Genomic DNA, 16,303 nt, shown 5'->3' on the forward strand with positions numbered 1-16,303 from the left:
AAATGATATGTATAATAAAAGTACATATTATAATTATAATTATATAATTATAATTATTACAATTAGTTTTAATACTTTATTTAAACAATCTCTCTGTTTCTTGCATATAGAAATAATTCTTTATATATCTCACTAAATTCAATTTAACATTAGAAACTATGTACGTCCATCTATAGCAATAGTTATTAAAAGGTTGATTCTATTATCAATCAAGTAATAAAAAAGTAGACGAGATTTTTGGCGCAATAAATCTGAAATTGTTGAATTGTTACACAAAAAAAAATTATTTAATAGATAAATCCCATCATAAATAAATAGAGTAGTAAATTAAAAATTTGTTCGATTATATCAAGGGGAAAATAATCAAAAAGCATTACGATATTATTGGTTTGCAGAAATTAATATATCCTCTGGTCGATATCAACGGAAGCTTTCTGATCAGCACTATTAGTGAAGTAAAATATAAAAGATGCTTCGCTGCATTGGTTGACAGGGAGCGCTTTGCGAACGACAGTATTGCGCGAGCACGCAGACTCGCGCGAGAGAGGATCGGAAGACATGATGTCGAACGACGTACCATTCAACAGCGCATCGAGCCGCACCGTCTGCGAGGATGTAAATAAAGCGCCGCTTAGCTGACCAGCTCTGGCCGAGTGTGAGCATCGCCTGTGCGAGACTTGCAATATGCGTGTTGTCGAATGCGCGACGACAATCGGCCCGTCGAGCAACTACCAAAGGTAGGCGTAAAAAAAAGAAAGATGCAAAAAGAATCCCCGCGACGAACATTCATCGTCATCGACACGGCAATCCGTGTCTCAGAGTTTCACGTTCGTCCATTCATCATCCGGAATGACAGTCACGAGTCTCGTGATTCGACAGATTAGCGATTTTATAGCCACGTTGTATAATAGGCGCGCGTTCACGCGTCTACCATACGTCAGTAGTGTGACAGTTGTTTTGTGTTGTTTGTACGCGCGATGACACGTAGAGGAGAGGAACGTACGATATATATAAATATCTAGGTTCGGAGTTCAAAACAGTAATCACCTGCTATAAGAATAGCGAATAAAGTACGATCGATTTTTGTCGAAAATAGAGGCTCATGTGAATAAAGGTGAAACAAATGGGACTGGAGAAAGTATTTTTGTTCTTAACAAAAAAATGCATGACAAAAAGGTATATATATATATATCACACTTTGTGATTTTTTGCTCTTATCACGAAATACGTGCTTTGCATTTTAAGTTTATTACTGACAGTTATATCTTGAAGATTTATATCTCTTGAGAGTTATATCTCTTAACTCTTATGTTTCAAGTCTTATATCTGAACAGAAATATCTTGAACAAACTTTAATGTAAATTATTTTCTCATTATTATATTTCAATATATTCTGATAAGCCTTATTATAAACTTGTTACATATTTCCCAGGTTGTTTACGTACAAAAAAAATGAAATTTAATATTTTTTTTTTTGTTCATTATAAAATTTATTATTCTATATGAATAAGACATAAATTATATCATATAAATTTTAATAAAAGAACTATATATGAGTAAATATAACAAACTGATAATCATTAAGCAGATTGATGACTAAAATATTCATATTCGCGAAAAAATTATAAAAATTTAGAAAATCAGAACACTTCATGTCATAAATAAATCATATATCATAAATAAATTAATGTACCACTTTGTTATAGAATATATAGAGTGTGTATTATTACCAAAACTGAAATGAATTTGTGATTGTTGCGCGCGCGTTTTTAGACAAATTACAACTATTCTGCAATTTTTATTACACATATACTATATGTGTGCTTTTTTATTATATATATTAATTTTATTATATATTTTAATATAGATAATTTATTTTAAATGATATTTATTTTAAATGAATTCAGATCTCTATATGATCTTTTTCGAATTTCTCTAATCTTTCATATATACATATATGTATATATAAATATATAAAATTAATTGTAAAAAATAAAGTTATATTTGTGAATATTTCATTTTAGTACATATGCTATTTTATATAAATGTATTATGTATCTCTAATTGTCATAGAATATATAAAATATTAATTTGCATTTAAAGAATATAAAAAAGGACTTCCATTCTCTGTTTTATTCTCGATGCATAAAATTATCAATTCCTACGAAGTCTCTAGTTCTACTATGTGATTATGTTTTTTACTGACTCATCGTTAAGCTATATTCTCTTATTTGTATTTCTCCTTCTATTCCCTTGTTTCGAGCGATAAGACATTATTTGGTATACATGCGCGAGAAGGCATATTATAAGCTGTCCATCGTCACATGGAGATTAACAGTACATTTATTCCGCATTATCTACGCGCGACTTGGCTTCTTTCGAGATAATTACACCTCCTACATACACATGGTATACGTGATTGTAAGAACTCCAGGAAATTATGTTATAACAATCCATCGACCGATATAATAGATTGTTATCTTTGCAGATGAACGTTCCATTGTATGGCGTTCTCGGAGCTGCCGCGATTCTACTTGCTTACATCCTCGGCATAGAAACGATCGCAAAACTCCTCGTATGCTTGCTGGCGTTAATTTTAGGGTAAGAAAAGTTCAAAGTTTCTTTTTTTAGAAACACGAAGATCTATATAAAATATATAACAATGAGATTAAGAATGAATTAAATAAATATATTAAATGAATGAGAATACATACACCAAATGTGAGAAATAGAAAAATATTTGTTGTAGAACATTGATATGTATATATCGAACGTACTCACCGAATCTCGACAATGTAATTAAGTCTGAAAGAAAAGACATAACTAAGAAGACTGAAAAGTTCCGGCAGGTAATTAGAGATTTTAAAATAATTCGATCGCCGTGAATAATATTTCATATATTTTATATTTTCAGTATATATTAGATCTGTCTAAGGAAAGAATGACATTCACATTAGATAAGAGAATAACTGGTAGCCGTATCATTGATGAATCCCTGCAAGTACATATTCAATATTTATAAAACAATATTGACTCGATCCCTCTCTTGATTATTAAGAAGTAGTTTAATGCATTCGTTGTTACTCTTTTATAGGAAATCTTAGATTTTTTAATCAGAGATTATGTGGAACCATGGTACAGTGTTGTTACAGATGATGAAGAATTTATATATTCTGTTCGAGATACTGCTCAGAAAATCGCCATCAATGTCGCAAATCGGTAAGTTTTTTATTAATTTTTATTAATTTAATGATATGTATCAATATCGTAGAACATTTTTATACTAGTTTTCTTCAGCTTTATTAAATTCATTTTAGATGCTTTTATATATGCTATATACTATGCTATATACTTATATAATTTTTAAAATGTTATTTAAAATAATTATAAAAAAAAATATTAGTATATTTTATATACATTATTAAAATTTCTAAAAAATGTTAAATATATATTCATTATTAAAAAAAAAATTGAAGAGAAATTACCACTATTGTTTCCTACTAATTAAATAGTCTTCTATGCAATATCAATGTACAAAATAGGGTCAAGAGCGTCGATTGGATACCCTACTTGACTACGCGACTCGTTGACGATGCAGCTTCGCATGTCAGGCTGTATCGACAAGCAAGCGCAAGGATGAAGCAATTACGATCGAACAGGATTCAAAAAGATAGTGCCAGCTCGAGCACGTCAAGTGGAACGCCAAAGAAGACACCGACTCATCGCCGAAACAAGAGCGAGACCGATGTGTCCTGGTATTCGCAGTCGAAATTGTATATACCCAATTTATCGTCGCTCACCGAGCCGATCGAATCAACCGGCGAAGAAAAGGAAGATGAATCACTGGAGAAGATATTCTTTGATCTCGAGGTGCAGATGGAGAATAATTTGATCTGCAGGGACTTAGTATGCACGAACGACACCCAGGAATTGGATTTTCTGGGCGAAATATCCGAGATTCTGTTGTACCTGGTGCTACCCAAGGCAGACTTCGATTGTTTGACTGTGAGATTTATTTTAAGGGAGCTGTTAGTCAACGTTATAATCAGACCGTTGTTGGATCTGTTTTCCGATCCTGATTACATTAATCAGGCATGTATATGGCTGGTACGTACAATAGCAAAATGTAAAACTCATGGATGAAATTTGTAGTTGTAAATTCAAAAACTTCATTAATTTATTTAAGTCTAAAGCTTTTATGTTTCTGAGGTGTTTCTAATTATTAAGAACGACATTAAGAAAACTTGTAATATTTATTTCCACGTTTTATTTAATATAGCGCTAAATTCCTATCTGAATCATATTAATATTTTAATCTTCTTTTACATTTTAGTGTACCAAGGAGGGCAGTTTACCAAGTGATATCTTTTTAACAGTAATTAGAATAACGGACAATTTAGACGAATTATTGGCGACGAAAAATATAGTTTGTAAAGAAATAGCACATTTACGTTCGAAAGATTCAGGTGGAGATGACGATCTGTCAGTGAAGCAGCAATTGAACAGTCTGCTTTATGTGAAAAAAATCCTAGAAGCGAGAATCATCGGTATGCAGGAGGGCTTGGAAACAGAAACGGATGGGATTGGCGTTCAACCGGAATGGAACAGATTGCTCATACCAGGCCAAAAACTAGTTAACTTGCCGTTAGACGAGTTGCTAAAGAACAATATTGCCCTCAGTTATTTCATCGATTATATGACCTCCATAAATGCGGAAGCATACCTGTTCTTTTATCTGAATATCTACGGATGGAAAGTATCGGCCGAACAACAAATATCGGACATAGAACTGCAGAAGATTCAAAGTGCACAGTCCGGCGGTCCAAGTGTGATCGGCACTAAGCGCAAGAACACAGATCTGGATAACCTAAAAGAAGCGGCCACGAAAATTTACCAGCAATATCTCAGCGACAAAGCATCGCCCAAGCTGCAACTGGACGACACGTTAGTGAAAAATTTGTTAATCAAGATGAAGACAGAGTCGGTCAAGGAGACATGGTTCGACGAACTACGAAATTGCTGCTACGAAAAGCTGCAGAATGAGGACAGATTCTTACCAGGCTTTAAAAGATCGCTAGCTTACGTAAAGTTGCTCGCCGAACTGGATCTACTAAAAGATCCAGTTTCTGAAGACGATGCAAAATCCTTGGATAGCATAAGCTTGTCCAGTACGAACAACGAATTGGATACTTTGGAAGAATTGTCCGAGACGTACGACGCGAAATCTGTTTCGACCGCGAAAGAAGGCACTAAGAAATCGAATTCCTCGACAAACTTAACAAGTGTAGGAGAGGCGAATGAAGATAGAATGGCCGACGAGGTTGACGCAGACATGAACAATCTCAAAGGCGTGAAAAATGTCCATAAGGTATCCGCAGAGATGGAACAAATCGATGAAAAGAAAGATGTTTCAATTTATATGGAAACAAACGCGGAACAATTCGTCAAGTTAGATGAGAACAACTACGATCAAAATGCAATCAAGAAACTGCAGCAGGGTCGCTTCGAGATCACTGCCACGATAATAGAAACTGGTATTGTCAACGATCGCGGGAAAACATATGGCATATACGCCATAGCGGTTACGAAAAACTATGACTCGGGTTATAAGGAGAAATGGCACATCTATAGACGATATTCCGACTTCTACGATTTGCATCAGAAGATCAAGGAGAAATATTACGATTTAGCCAAAATACCTTTCCCCGCGAAAAAGGCTTTCCACAATATGGAACGCACCGTGTTGGAAAGACGAATGTTGATGTTGAATGCTTGGTTGTGTCAACTGACAAAACCTGCAATTGTCGACGGTCACATGGGATTACAGAATTTATTATTAGCCTTTTTGGAGCAAGGAGATTATGACAAAGGAGTTACCGGCGGACAGATATCGAGAACGGTAAATTAGATTGCAGAATTTTTTACTTATATAATCAAATGAATAAAATTTTTATTGGAAATTGAAAAAAAAATATTAATATTATCCTAAAATTCATTATAAATATATAATAAATTGATTTTTTTTTAAATAATTATTATAAAAAAAAATCTAATATTTGTTTTACAGATAGATACTTTAATGAATCCTTTAAAGACATCTATGAAAAACGTTACACAGGCAGTCAAAACGATGCCGGATAATATGTTGAATACAGTGGACGGCGTAATGGACAATCTCAGCAAATTTTTCGGCAATTCCAAGAAGACGAGTATGTTTTACGAGAACACCAAAGTCGGTGCCAGTCTCGATACAGAGGTATTTCCGCGTGTTACATTTATTCGCAAATTCAGTGCATCGAGTCGATTGATTAATCATTTTAATTTGTGTTTTTAGACTGACGATAACATACCCTTGCGAATTATGTTGCTATTGATGGACGAGATCTTTGATCTGAAAGTGCGAAATCAATGGTTAAGACGGCGCATCATAACACTGCTCCGCCAAATCATTCGCACAATGTTTGGGGATATAGTTAACAGGAGAATAGTGGAGTACGTATCATTCTTGACCAGCCCATCGAAAGTTGCGGGATATTTGCGCTTGTTCAAGTAAGTAACTGATATCATCGCGAATGAACGAAGAATATCATTGAGATTTTAATATAAAATAATTCATATGTATATATTTCAATTTTGTACCGTAATATAATTTTAATTGTCCATTATGTATATATAGTTGTTAAAAAAATATATTTGTGTTAGTCAACGTTCAATCTGTGTGAATAAAGGAAAAATTATGTAATAAATGTATTAATCACGTTTTTTATAGGAATAGTTTCTGGCCGAACGGCGTAAAAGTCGAGAGTAAGCCGCCGCGAGACACGGAAATGAAGAACAGAACACGAGTGGCAGCTAAGGTAGCTTTGCTTTCGTGTCTTTCGGACGAACTGAAACATATCATAGGTAGCGAAACGACAAGACGCGGCTTGTTGAGAGTGTTCGAGTTGTTTCAGCGGCCCATATTAAATAGAAGACTGTTATATGTGTTGCTGGAAGGTGTCGTGGAGACCCTGTTCCCGCAGAACAATCTTGTGACGGTTTTCAGGAAGTTATATTCAGTGTCACCGAGGGTAAAGAGTAAAAGCAAAACGAGATCCTGATGGAAGAACAGGACGGACTAATGTCCGGATGCAATAGTGTGAGAACGAATACACAGTCAAACTAACTCGTGAGGTTAAGAATCTCGATTTTGTTATCGATCTTGAATAAAGATACATCAATTCTTTAGATAGCTTAGAAATTTACGATATTAAGAAAATATTCTCATGCAAAATGTCCAATATAAGAGAAATTTTATTATTTAAAATATTTGTATCTATGACTCATTGAGCTCTTATTCGATTTTTATTTTTAGTTTTTTTTTATCTTTTTATCTCTACACGACAAGCATCTGAAGATTGATAAAATATTCCTACTATTTCTTTCAGAAACGCAAACAACTACGCAGGTATCTCGATTTCCGTGTACAATTAAATTTCCTTATCTATTTTTTAGAGAAAAATTTCTTTACTTGTTTATCTTTTATTTTACATAGCAATGTGTGAGGATGCTAATTGTAACATGTACTTAATATACATATATCTGTGTATGTGAGAGAGTTTATAGTGAATTGTATCCACAATGTCCAACTTTTTATAATTTTTTATTTTTTTCCATTTTCTGTTTCCAAAATGCAAAGTATTTAAGCTCTTATTGAACGCAGACTTTCTGATATTCTATAAAATGTCCACACTGTGATTAAGTGTCAGTTCAATATTTCAACGACTAAGCTAGCGATAGCTTATTTGAGCTCAATGGGTTTATGAGACATCAATCGTTACGCTTATTGAGATATTACTGGATGTCGTTTATTCTCTTCGAACAGTCCTTTGAACTGCAATGCGAAATGCATATGTACGCTATTGTAACGGATACCCGTCGCGCCTACAGCTTCCGACAGGGAACAAAACGAAAGTTATACACTTTCATATCTTGATGATTTATATGTTCAACGATGCACACGGAAAAGTTCCATCCTATTGAGTCTCCTGTTAGTTAATCAGCGCCAGAATCATTTCTAATGGAATAATATAATGGAAATATCCTTAAATTATTAAAATAAAACTTCTAAGAAATTGTTTCAATAGTTTCATTAAAATTTAATTATATATAAAAAAATACATAAAAATAAATAAACTTTTTCTTAAAATAAGATAATGTTCTAGATCCATAAAAATTATTTTGATATTTTATTAAAAGACTAAAATATATATCAAATTAAATAATCTTATAGCTTCTTCTTAGAATTCTTTTTTGTTAGATCACCTAAGTAGATCATTTTCTTGAACTAAAACATTGAATATACCGAAGAAATCATTAGCGCAATGAGAAAAACAGATGGTGTAGAACTTTTCCGTGATATGTGCAATTATTTTAAGTGATCTAGTGGCCAAAAAATACGATATTCAATACGAATTTCAATATCGATATATTACGTAACCGATCTGCAACTCGGACTGCTATTCTTTCATCGGTATTAACGTAGGATATAATATAAAACAAAATAAGAAAAAAAACTCGCGAATTCCTTGTGATTACCTCGTAGGAAAATGCAATAAGATTCACAGAAACATTCCACTCGCATTTTAAGTTATTATTACACCGGGTAATTAGTTAATTATTCTTTTTACAAAAATGTAGGGAAACTATAACGTATTACGTAGATATATAAAGAGAACACTATACATCACTCAATTTACTTAACTTGTAGACGATGCAATCAATTTAGACAGATAATACAATTTATCGCAGACGTTATATACTTAATTATTTATGTTGAAATTATACTCGATAATTTATTCGTGCCATTCGCGCTCGAGTACCTATTTCTGTATTTACTTATCAGTAAAAAATTATTAGCAACAATCTCGAACAGCAATCTTCGAAAATCTGTAAAAATTTAGGAGGGACTTCCTTTGTCGAAAATATAAAATGCAATTGTATAAAATTGTTATACATCACTCCATCATACGTCTGTATATAGAGTTATCTCATGTTAAAACACGCCATACACTTATCATGTTCACTTATTAAAGGAACTATTTATAACTTGGGAGTTTTATCCCTAAACCTATCCTTATTTATGTTTATATAGATGGATGTACATAATTCTTTATTTAATACTATATCTATAATATGCGCATAAAACTAGCGATAATATTTGATTTCAATATATCTTTCTCTTTTTTATCATAATGCTATTATATAATTATATATTGTATGAAATTATGCTCTTAAAATTTCAAAAAAATTGCGAGCAAAGTTAATCTTAGAACTATTATTATATTAACAATTAGTTTTAAAACTGCGAAAAATTCAAGTTAAAATGTATCAAATACTAGTCTAAATACTCATAATGATTCGGCTAATTATTAAATGGATGTTTTTAGTTTTGAGCTTAGTTAAACCTAGTCAGTCGCCGATTCAAGCGGGTCTCTAAAGAACGGACGACATTAGACGAGGGTGTTCGAAAACAAAAGAAGTTTATTACCGAAGGAGCGCGCGGGGGCTACCAACGCCATGAAAACGAGGGAGGCGAAAAGAGAGGTTCAAGAGAGAAGGGCAGGAAGAAATGGGGGCGACCAATGCTTCCGCCATGAACATCCCTTTGGGTCGCGTACTTTGTACCGCTTCTCTCTTAACTAGAACTTCATGAGTCGGTATGATTTTTAACACACTTGTCGCATGAATGGAAAATGACAAACCCTTAATTCTTTCCAAATTATTAACCGTTTCGACAGTAATAATAATAAGAGTATTGTATTCTTTTAAAATTTTTTAGAAAAATTATATACAATAATATTCTTCTTAAAAGATTTTTTAGCATCATAAAAATAAAGTATTGTATATAATAAATATAACGCTACAAGAGAGAAGAGATAGATTAGAATTAAAATAGTCTGGAAGATCATGCATTTGCGTTCTCAAATTTCTCCACGCGTCTCTGACAGGGATATTTTACTGAGGCGCAAAATAGCGTCATAGGGGGAGAGGGGTTGAAGGAACGATGATCGTCAGAGCGTCGAGGGCTTCGCGCGATGCAATGATGAGGGGTACGCGAGGAAGAGAAGAAAGGCAGTTAAAGAGAGAAAGAGAGAGAGAGGGCGAGGGGGCAGAAGGAAAGCGAGAACACGGGCCATTGTGCGAAAAGAATCAGGTACCGTGCGCGTATGCGTTTTCAGAAGGGGGTTCTCGCTCGTGGCGCAACGTGGCCCCCGGGCTCTATCAGAAAGAAAAGGGGGTAAGAGGGGAGAAGAGAGAAAGGGGGGAAAGAGAGAGGGAAATAGCGACCATACGTGAGCGACTACCGAACGGCCCCCGCTTATTCTAACGAAAGAAAATCGATATGCATGATTCACGCACGCGAGAGCGTGTCGAAGGGGGTTGGAGGGGAGCAGAGGGATACACAGAGAGAAAGAGAGAGAGGGGCAAAAGAAATTCATATGACGAGGAGACAGAGAACGAGGGGAAGAGGGGCCATACACTCAGGCAGCGCACTTCTCTTCCCTCAGACGCCTCGTTCTCGAAGGGGAACGAGTCTCCATCGAGTGTAGTACGACGTAAAGTAGTAGTACGCACACTATACCCGGACGCACGCGTGTAATCCTATATGTGAATGTACGAGCGCGCGCGCGCGCACCCGCTCCCGCGCGATGGGGAGGGATATGTCCCACGATGCTACCCCCTCGGTCACTCGATCAGTCGTGTCCGAGGTACCCTCGCTGCCGTAAACCGTTACCGCGTTGACTCCGCGTCGCCGCGTGTTTTCTCGATGGACGCGCCACTTCTAGTTAACCGAGTTTTCCCGCCCCGAGTGGAAAACGTCGCAATTTCGACGGGTTATTCCGCGTGCGAGAAAACGTGTTCTGAATGCGTAAATCATTTTCAATGGCATAACGCAATTATGCAATCTTCACCACAAGATTGTATCAATTTTTTTTTATTTACATGTTATTATTTTTTATATATTATTATTTATATATCGTATCGAAATGATAGTTTGCATTGTAAAAATTTCGAAAAGTGTGCATTCTTTCCGGGAAAGTGGAAAAAAAATTTTGTGCGCGTAATAGAGAGTCATTTTATCGAGTGCAATATTTTAAAAAACATTTTAAAACGTTATTTTAAATACATTGAAAATCTGAAAGAAATTTGAGGAAAGCTTGTAAAATTATAGTGTATTTAAACATCTATATATCGTTTTTTTAAATAATTTATTGTCTAATTCTACATATTCTCATAAATATTAAACTTTTTATCTCTATAGAAAATATTCTTCCTAAGCAGAATTATTTAAACCACAATTTAATTACAAACTAAAAATTCACAAGAGCATCTTGTTGCATGTGTAAAACTGTTTATATAAAAAAACCATCATGTTTAATATGATTATTAAAAATTTATTTTACGAGAACGTTTCTGACAAAATTAGAATTTCTGAAATCCGACATTTCGTATCGTCGAGATCGAATGTGGAACGAAGGCTCATTGAAACTGCGACGAAACAATCCGAAGAGTAAAACACCCTCCGTCGACGCGGCTGCGCGCTTTCCCGCCACGAGGTATAATAACGTAGAAATGAATGGAAGGAATGGAGGGTGAATCAGCCCGTGAGTATCGTTCACGTTGCAAAACACACGTCGTTTTCAATGAAGATAATCAGCACTAATTTCTGAGTATTTCGGCACCCATGAACGAAACTATACCATTTCTTTTTCAGTAATATATATATATATATATATATATATATATATATATATATGTATGTATATGTATATGTATGTATATGCGCGCGCGTGCGTGCGCGTGTGTTTGTAAAATTAGAATATTAGTAATATTTACATCGCTGCACATGCGATTTACAATGCATCTGTATATATCTATAGCGATTTAATTTAAAAAATTAATATGCATACATTTACGGGAATAAATGCGCGAGTAAATCTTTACTTGTGTAAGGATTTTGATTCGGAGAACTTGTACGATACTTATGCCCGCTCGAAGCCTGATGCGAGTTACATGCGAGTTACAGGCGTTGTAATGGGATTACGAAAGAGAGGGATGCGTGCTGATCGATTACGCGTAATTTTTCACTCGCAGGATCGGTATGACTCAGAAAATGCGATGCGTATGCGCGTGCGAGAAAAAAAATCGTATATAGCAACGCATAGAGTCTGCATGACGCATCCCAAGAGCTTCCGGGGAACTAAATTTCTTTTATTCGCGAACACTTTCGACGATTTGGAATCGATTTTCTCTCAACATTTGCGTATAAATAGAAGACGATGAAAAATAAATGTGCCCCTCTTTTCTTTATGTCTGTTTTAATCTTGACTAGATTTTAATAGATTCTTCGTTTAAAAGTTTCTTGTAAAAAATATATCAAGTCTTAATATCAAAAAATAATGAAAAAATAATATGAAAGAGTAATATTTTCCCTCCTAAGAGGAGAAGAATAATTGATAGCGAAAAGCACGATGGAAAAGAGTATGACAGATAAAAAAGGGAGAAGGGAATCTGGAGCAGTATCGATCCGCATCGTAATCGAAGGATCAAGGATTATAGCCCATTTGTCGAGAAGTCAGGGAATAGTAATCGACCGGGTTCGCATCATAGAGGGAACAGTTTTGGAACAGGATGACTCGATGTGTCTGCTTGGGGGCGGACTGAATAGTTCGTACAGGGGATAACTCCGGCGATTTCGATGCAAGGCGTGCAGCATCGCAAATCCAACACGATGCATAACGTTAACGTCTTTGTCGCGTCTATTGATTTGTAACTATAATTTTTTTTTCATTTCTCTATATGATTTTTCTACACATATATCTGTAATATATATATTAGTTTTATCATCGCATTCATTTAGTCTCTTTCAGTTTTGACTTTTTAAGTCATGAGTCAGATTTCATTACGTCCTTGGTTACTTTAGCCACTCTTATCTTTTTCTTCATCTCGATAAGTCACCTTCAAAGTATCCACGGAGTAACTGATCGTTGTTAATGCAATTTAATTATATTATATTTTTTGATCCTGCGCGCACAATGTTTCGAGGCAATTCTGATCGTAAAAAGAAGATGAAACACATTCTATTTTATTCTTCTTTAACTCTGTCATAACTTGCAACTTCCTGCTTTTCCTCTCTCTTTCTCTTTTTGTTTTTTGCTTCTATCGATGTTAACACATCGTGAGTAACGTAAAACAAGAAAACGGAAAAATGACGCCAGACCTGCCGTCGGCCGGATCTGGTTCAGAAACGAGATACGCCTGAGAGACCTCAGATGAACAAACAGCAACGTGTCGCGTCTCCGCGAGACGATAAATAAACTAGACGCGATTGGCGTCCGATACTTGTTTATCGATAATCTCCAATCAACATGTAAGTACCCAAAAAATTCATTTTATATGCTAGTCGATTTTACAAAACGTTCTGAGGATTAATTTTCGTTTCTATTATCTTTAACATTCTTTTAATTAAATGTAATTTTTTTATTTTTGAATGATAATTGAATTGTATAAATTATTTGTTACAAATCATTAGAAAGTTGTTGATTTCTTGACAAAAATTTGAATAATATCGAAAAATCGACCACAGATTTACTCTTTAGTTGAACTTTCTACATTCAAAATAAAACAAATATATGTTTATAAGTTTTTCGAGAAAGAGAGAAGATATGGAGAAAGATAAAAGATAATAATTGCAAGGAGATATAGAAAAGTTATAATTAATATTAGAAAAATTTAGCAATCCTTTCGACAATGGATAAATTCAGAATTTATACGTCAATAAACAACGCTTAATTAATAAAAACTATTAGTTTCATATTTTTCATTAATTCAGCCTCATATTTCTTGCACAAAAGAAATACAGTTTGGAAATAATTCTGGACAATTCTCCAAATTATTACGTCCCGAAAACTGAGCATGATAGCATTTCAGAGTCATGTCTCAGACACAGAATTAACGTTTTTAGACTAGACAATTTCAACTTTTATTAAAATTTTAGATTTTATTTCGTAGCACAAAAATAATTTTGCTATATGACATCGAAATAACTCTATATACTCTATCAATATATAAAACTTCATTACTTCACTTTTTTCTGTAAAAAGATTTCAATTCCTTTTTAGTATCTGACATATATCGTGTTCTCCTTCGTTTTAACATTTACATATAAAAAATTCAGCATTCGAATGCATGAGAATACACGAAAATCGGATTCGCTCCTACGATCAATATGCTTTTCCAGTCAGAACACCTGCGTGTGAGTTGGAAAATGTGCGTTTACGCGAACATCTGCCCCAATGCGCGGTCTACTGGCCCATTTCCAGCTGCGTGTCCCGGAAGCAAGAGAGGCATTCGCTCCAATTAATTATAAATTATCCAGGATGACACGTTCCGAAAGCTTACCCCCTTTATCCATATCCCTTAACCGATTGCGAGTCAGGCTGTGAGCAGAAAGTACGGAATAGAAGCTCTCAAATATACACCTATAAGTTCGATATCATTTGACAAAAATCACTTAAAAAAAATTATTTTCAAAAATTCTAGAAAATAGATGTTATATGAATACTTTGTTATATTGCTTTATTTCTAACAGTATCTTTAACACGATTTCGTCTACATATCAATATATATAATCTATGATACACAAAATAAAAACATACGATATATCTGAAAAAATAATTCTTTAAATTTATGAATAGCAAATCAATAATAAAACAAATAAAATAAAATAGATTCAATTAATAGCATGTACATTTAGTGCAGTTAAAATGCACGTTAAATTGTTTGAGAACATTCAAAAAGTATCTGCATTATGAACAATGCGTAAAAAAGATGCATAAAAAGACGCGTAGATGATAATGTAACTGACTTTAGACTCAAGGCCGCTACTGTTTGCGGACACCTGTCTCTTATTTCATTAAAAATCATTCCAAGACAATGGATAAAACAATAAAACTTGCTTTGTCGACAGGATAACTTGCAATTCGACGACGTAATTGCTTTTCTAAATAAAAAAGCAAAGAAAGAGAAAGAGAGAGAGAGAGAGAAAAAAAAATGTGACATAATAATATAATTTATCACTCGGATATAGTCATGCATTTTAAAAACTATTAATTTTACATCGTGACACGTTTTTGAATTAATCAAAACTGGTAGAAATTTAATACGTTATTCTGGAAGAATATTCAAAATATATCAATCTGTTAGTAAATATATATTATTAAATAAAATTGAGCCCTTTTAATATAGAAAAAAATTTTATTCATAATATTTTTTGAAAAAAATTGCAACACTTAAATAAAACTTGTCCGCGAATTGTATAGCGATATATATTTCTTTATTTACTCACTAGTCATAATTCATATTGCATAATTATCGGAATATACCGAATTATATTTCGAGAAAATCAGATGTCAAAAGAGTAAAGAAAAAAAACCGCTATTGTGCGCGATTAGGGGAGGGACAGAAGGGGACGAAAAGGAATGAAAGGAGACCACAAGTAGAACGAGAACAGAAGGCTATGTAGCAGACAGAGGACGATGGCAATTTGCACTTAGAGCAGAGCGAACAGCCGATATTTAGTATCCTGTCGCGTTATCACGCTCGAGGTACCCCGGAGTAAGAGGGAAACAGAGTCCGGAGATGACTGAGAGCACGGTAGCGGGGAGAAGGAGCGAGCGGGATATAAGGTGTAGGCTTACTTTAGACTCTGCGATATGGAATTACCATACTTATATTCAGCTTTAATATTAAGTTACCGCTTTGCTTTACGGCAAGTGAACAAGCCGCCTGCATATAGGAAGCCATCCGAGCGCTCCTGGGACAGTCCATCCCATCTGGGCCCACCTACGAATAACAACGTTCATACAAGGAAAGTCTCGCTTATTTCCACTCGTAATATATCGATGGGCTTTCCTTTCTGTCATCAATTGGAAATTTTTCGCGCGGGGAGGAAAAGTGTAGTTTCTATGAAAGCATATACCGCATTCAGTTTTATCTATAATCATACTTGAAACACGCATATTTTCTCGTTCTTCGTATTATTCACTCCGAAGAGTAACCGGCTTCACTTTCTTTAATCGGATGAAACAGTTAAAATTCCATAATTTTCGGAAGCGAAAGGAGGTATGTAATTATCGTCTGATAAAAGAGTAATTGGATGTAAGAGACATGACGCGAATATTTATTCTGCAAAATCAAAATCTCCATCTTTGAAATTGGATATTGATCTTGAAATATCCGATTCGCGTAACATTCGATG

At 34.4% G+C, this 16,303-nt stretch overlaps 1 protein-coding gene across 1 annotated transcript; it reads left to right on the forward strand.

The window, feature by feature from the left end:
• The first annotated feature begins 548 nt into the window (after positions 1–548).
• LOC126851380 (sorting nexin-13-like) lies at positions 549–9,087 on the forward strand. Its single transcript, XM_050595291.1, has 10 exons — positions 549–737; positions 2,489–2,601; positions 2,750–2,849; positions 2,915–3,001; positions 3,095–3,219; positions 3,543–4,107; positions 4,334–5,899; positions 6,068–6,256; positions 6,335–6,549; positions 6,770–9,087. The coding sequence occupies exons 1-10, from the start codon at positions 699–701 to the stop codon at positions 7,098–7,100; spliced, it is 3,330 nt and encodes a 1,109-aa protein (XP_050451248.1). The 5' UTR covers positions 549–698; the 3' UTR covers positions 7,101–9,087.
• The last annotated feature ends 7,216 nt before the right edge of the window (positions 9,088–16,303 follow it).

The sequence above is a fragment of the Cataglyphis hispanica genome, chromosome 8 (assembly GCF_021464435.1).
Source record: "Cataglyphis hispanica isolate Lineage 1 chromosome 8, ULB_Chis1_1.0, whole genome shotgun sequence".
NCBI lineage: Eukaryota > Metazoa > Arthropoda > Insecta > Hymenoptera > Formicidae > Cataglyphis > Cataglyphis hispanica.

Coding starts and splice junctions, on each gene's coding strand:
- LOC126851380 (XM_050595291.1), top strand. CDS start 699: ATGCGCGACGACAATCGGCCCGTCGAGCAACTACCAAAG. Junction 3,220..3,542: donor GCCATCAATGTCGCAAATCG/GTAAGTTTTTTA, acceptor TGTACAAAATAG/GGTCAAGAGCGTCGATTGGA. Junction 4,108..4,333: donor ATCAGGCATGTATATGGCTG/GTACGTACAATA, acceptor TTTACATTTTAG/TGTACCAAGGAGGGCAGTTT.